This window comes from Eucalyptus grandis, chromosome 3, assembly GCF_016545825.1.
Source record: "Eucalyptus grandis isolate ANBG69807.140 chromosome 3, ASM1654582v1, whole genome shotgun sequence".
In the NCBI taxonomy this organism is placed as follows: Eukaryota; Viridiplantae; Streptophyta; class Magnoliopsida; order Myrtales; family Myrtaceae; genus Eucalyptus; species Eucalyptus grandis.
This window is the reverse complement of record NC_052614.1, coordinates 11,216,374-11,221,495: the sequence shown is the minus strand read 5'-3', so window position 1 is coordinate 11,221,495 and position 5,122 is coordinate 11,216,374. Positions and strand designations below refer to the sequence as shown.

General features: G+C 44.6%; 1 protein-coding gene across 1 annotated transcript; it reads left to right on the top strand.

The window, feature by feature from the left end:
* Positions 1 to 2,638: 2,638 nt before the first annotated feature.
* Positions 2,639 to 4,408, top strand: LOC104436536 (zinc finger CCCH domain-containing protein 20). The gene has a single exon (XM_010049343.2). It carries the CDS (start codon positions 2,680 to 2,682, stop codon positions 3,688 to 3,690), a length of 1,011 nt encoding a protein of 336 aa, XP_010047645.2. The 5' UTR covers positions 2,639 to 2,679; the 3' UTR covers positions 3,691 to 4,408.
* Positions 4,409 to 5,122: the final 714 nt, after the last annotated feature.

Here is a 5,122-nt window from a genome sequence, read left to right as displayed (position 1 = left end):
CGTGCTTTGGAAGAATCTGAAAGCTAGGGTTTGGGGAACAGGGCTACGGGCATGCAGGATGTTCACATCTGTACGTGCCCGATCGTCTCCAGGTCTCTTCGACGCATGTGCGGGGCCTCGCGTTGAGGGGCAACCAATTCTCGGGTTTCTTTTCGGTGATATTTATATGGTACGATTGATGAGTTTGTCGAGAGATGGATCGTATTCGATCCGCTTTGTTTGATCTTTTGTGTCATGGGATTGCACTGCTTAAATGTTATCATGGGTTAGGTATGCTGCGACAAAGTGGTTTGCACATTCGACTAGGAATCGCAGCTTTGGTTCTCCAATTTTTTTCACGGATCTTGTCGCATGACGTGGTGTTTGTGGATGGAACGTATACTTTATTGTTAATCGTCTATTATCACGGTACCGAGGAGCATCTTGACAGATTTAGATATCAAAATCTCTCCGTTCGAGTCATTGAAAGCACGAAGAGCCGCTTTCTGTTGTCGAATTACAACAGAGAAATTTACCCTCATCACAATGATTACAATACCATCATTGTTGTCAACTTTCCATTCGAGTTTATCATGTTGTATACAATTATCATACTTCCAAATTTAAAGTTCGTCATGCCACGTAGTCAACATGATAAACCTATCAAACTGAAGATGGATGAAGGCACTTGTGTAAATCTTCTGTTTTGGAAGATCGTGCCCCATAAACATGCTAAAAGGAATTTATTGAATCAACTAGAAACATCTTGATAAAGATTGAGATATCAAGTCTCACCATTTTAAGAGTTGTTTTCTATTGTCAAATTGCAATAAAGGAATTTATCATTATCACTGTGGTTACGGTTCCATCGTTATTGTCAACTTTCTATCGGTTTACCATGTCATATATTGTCAACTTCCTTTCAAGTTGAAGTTTCTCTTGCCGTTGCAGGTTATCAAAGTACTGTAGTCAACATGGTAAACCGATCAAATCGAGAATGGACAAAGGCGCTTGTCTGAAGCTTCTCTTTCGGAAGATGGTGTCCCATACACATGCCGAAAGGCATTGAGGAGCACATGCGCGTTGAATATCATATTCCGTTCAATGAGTTTCTAAAGCGGCCCCGGGCTACCCAGCCAGGAAGCCTAAAGGTGTCTCTATGGAATCATTATAGCTTCCAAAAGAAGCCTTAGGGACTCCCTTAATCTCTATCCTCAAACTCAGCACAAAGATAAGCCTCCGCAGCTACATTCTAGGTCGGAACTCTGTAGTAAAAGGGACATGATCTTATCCATTCCGACATTCAATGCTGTGTACTTCTCACCGAACGCGTTTGAAAGTTCTTGATGGTCGTCCTTTCCTTCGCCTCTTTTAAGCAATGTCAAGGTTACGCCTCTTTGCTTGTTTGTTTTTTTCCCATGAGCGGTTGATGGAGAGGTTTCTTCCAAAAATAGAGGGTTAAGGGGAAGGTGGATTTTTCCTTCTCTTACATGTTTTTGGCTGTTTATGGGAAGAACCGAGACTAAAATGTAATCTTAATTTTGATTTGCAATTTTATTTGTTTTTAGCATGTGATGAAACCCTTTTATTGGAATGAGTGTTTGACATTGCACATTTCACCTATTAAAGAAATCATGAAAATTCATTACCCTGAATGATTATATTTTTCCGATATTCATAATTGGAAGAAACTTCCTTTATATATGCCCTTAAATTATGGGTCAAGATGACGATGCTGCTTACATTATATTTAATAGAATAAAAATCACAAGTGATGTTCGTGATTGTAACCCATTAAATGAAAACTAACCAATTGAGAGGAAATGGGCCTCGACCTTTAATATGAGGCACTTCCTATCCATTTCAAGGAATTATTTTCGTACATATGGAAAAAATCGAAATTTGATTATGCTAATATTTCCGAAATCCCATGCAGAAGAATGGATTGACTTTGCTCACTATTCCTCTTCTCTTTCAATTCAATTCTTCATCAATTTCATTATTTCATAGATTTTGCACTTTGTGATGTAGACATCGACAGAGTGGTTTCTATAATAATTGGATTTGCATCTTGAGCTCATGAAAAACTATAATATCAGCTCACTACACCAAATCAAAATTGATAAAATGCCATGGAACATAAGCTTTAAAAAAAAAAAAATTCTTTAGATTGTACTGAAAAGTCGTGGAATGTCATGTGCAGAACGAAGTAAAGTACCTATTTATCGAGTTGGAAAAAATGTCTTATTGTGCTTCACGTGGCCTCATCCTTAATACATGATCGGTGATGTGAGATTCATATAATCAAAAGATTAAGATTCCCGAATTGACATGCACCCGTGGCAACCAAAGCCATCGGCGTTGTTCTACACAGGCAATTCTTAAAATCGACTCTTTTAACCACCGCGGTAACTTTTTATTACCTCTCTCTCCTATTGCATTTTTAACCTAACCACGGTTGAACCGAACCCAAACCGAGTTAAGGCCAACCTCTCCACATACAAGACCAGCCCACGGCAAATTAATTTCTTTTGACCGCCACAGTGACTTTCAGTACGTCTCTCCCCCCGCCAGCATTTTTTTAACCTAACCACGGTTAAAACCAACTCAACCATAGTTAGGTCCTGGGCGCTTTATATACCCACCCCCACATCTTCCCTCCACCATGGGCCTTACCCGCCGAATCCCACCACAGCGAAAATGATGATCGGCGAGTCCCGCCACCACCCCCTCCACCCCACGACGGTGTGCATCCCTCCTCCGCTGTGGCCGTCCCTCGACGATCCCGCCGACGAGATCTCCCCCGCCTTCGACGCGGACCACCTCGCCGCCGCCGCCGCCGCTTCTAGTCCGTACGCTCTGCAGGACATCATCGCGGCGCTGCGCCGCCACCAGTCCGACCCGGACTCCGACGGCCCCGACTCGCCGGTGGACCTCTACACGTCCGACCACTTCCGCATGTACGAGTTCAAGGTCCGGCGGTGCGCGCGCGGCAAGTCCCACGACTGGACGGAGTGCCCCTACGCCCACCCGGGCGAGAAGGCGCGGCGGCGCGACCCGCGGCGCCACGGGTACTCCGGCGCGGCCTGCCCCGACTTCCGGAGCGGGCATTGCCCCATGGGGGACGCCTGCGAGCTCGCCCACGGCGTCTTCGAGTGCTGGCTCCACCCCTCGCGGTACCGGACGCAGCCCTGCAAGGACGGGCTCAACTGCTCCCGGCGCGTCTGCTTCTTCGCCCACACGCCCGAGCAGCTCCGCGTCGTGCCGGGGCAGCAGCAGAGCCCGCGGAGCGTCGAGTCGCTGTCCTCGTCCCCGCCGGTGTCGCCGATGTCGCTGTCGCTGTCCCGGTCGCCGTTCCGGGCGGACCCGATGGGCGAGATGGTCGCCTCCCTCAGGAACCTGCAGCTCGACAAAGTGAAGTCCATGCCTTGCGGCGGGTCCACCTCCGGGTCGCCGAGGGCCTCCAGGATCCGACCGGGGTTCTACAGCATGCCCACGACGCCGACACAGTCCACCCCGACGGCGCGCGGGCTGGGGTGCCTGGATTCCTGGGAGAGCCCTTACGAGGAAGAGCCGGCGATGGAGAGGGTGGAATCCGGCAGGGGCCTGAGGGTGAAGATGTTTGAGAAGCTGAGCAAGGAGAGCTCGTTGGACACGGCACGACCTGAATCCGATCCTGACGTCTGGTGGGTATCGGACCTGGTCAAGTAAAAGCGATATCTTGTCTGCGTCTTCCCTCTCTTCCGCTGTGAATAGCATCTGAAAGGGGAGTAGAGGGATGAGAACCGGGTAGAAATGCTAATGATTTCAGACTGAAGTTACTGTACATATATGGTGTAACTGACGGACGGCATGATGAAGCGAACTTGGCAAGATGGTTCCGATTCCAGAGGAGGAAGACGATCGGCAACGTTTCGAGTCGATGAAGAGCTGATTCCGAATCGCAGAGGAAGTCTTGATTTACAGGTCTTCATTCCTCGTTTCGTTCTCGACTGTTCTTGTTCTCCTTGGATCCGACCGAAGGAGGAGGTCGCAGGAGCCATGGTTGATGGTCGTGTCTTGATGCAGGGTGATGTGGAAGGAGGTTTTTGTTCTTAGTATTCATCGCCGTCCGGTATCGCGACGCTCAAAAGAACTGTCCGAGGTTTTCAGATTCCTTTGCTGATTCTGGGTAATCTATGTATATTTTGTCTGGCAGAAGGAGGATTATGGTATTGATCTATTAAAATCCTCTCTTGCTTGTTCTTTTGTCCTTTTTATTTGTCTTAACCTAAACTCATCCAAGCTTTTTTTAAAGTTCATAAAAGTGTGTCGTCACATGATTTCCATGTATGGGAGTTCATGTCTGTAAGATAAAAGATCTTTATTTTTATATTGTCGATTTTAGCCAAGAGTGGATTTCAATGATAGTGGAATCCAATTTCAATCGTCCTTTAAAGTTCTGTGTTAGTGAGCATTGAGTTCGGATGCTCCAAAATCATGACCCACCTCGGACCGAACCCTGCCACGAATCTAATGCGAAATGTAGTACTAGACTGTAGACTCTAATGCAAAATGATTTCGAGTGACCGAATGACGACAAAAACTGAGTCAAGACACTATTCTAGAATCCCAGAAATTTTATTGTAAAACTTTATGGAATTACCATAAATAGTTATAGAAATTAGGACACTTGTTTGTGATTTTATGGAATGTGAATCTGTGATTTTTAAAATTTAAATGTTTTAATAATTATTAGAGAAAAAATGTAAATTTTGCATGACGTGTTACTGTTGGAGATTATTCGATGTGAAATGACAAAAGGAAAACGCCACTAAAACAAGTGTTTATTTTTTTTGGTGGTTGCTGTTTGATGTGATTTAACAAAAAGAAGACGTTACTGGAGGAGTGTTTTTTTTGTTGCTCTTGCCGAAGAAGTTAAAAGAAGAGAAAATGTCGCAAAAAAATTTAAATAATCTCCATTAATATTATATTATCTTAAATTTTTTATCATGACAGTTTAAATTATATTTAATGAGTTATATTAGGACACTAAAATTTATTTTTATTTTGAGATATTTATTCTAAATTTCTATTTGAATTTTTTTTTTTTTTTGGGGGGGACAAAAGACATGGAGTCATATAACTATTGGGAGGATTGGAT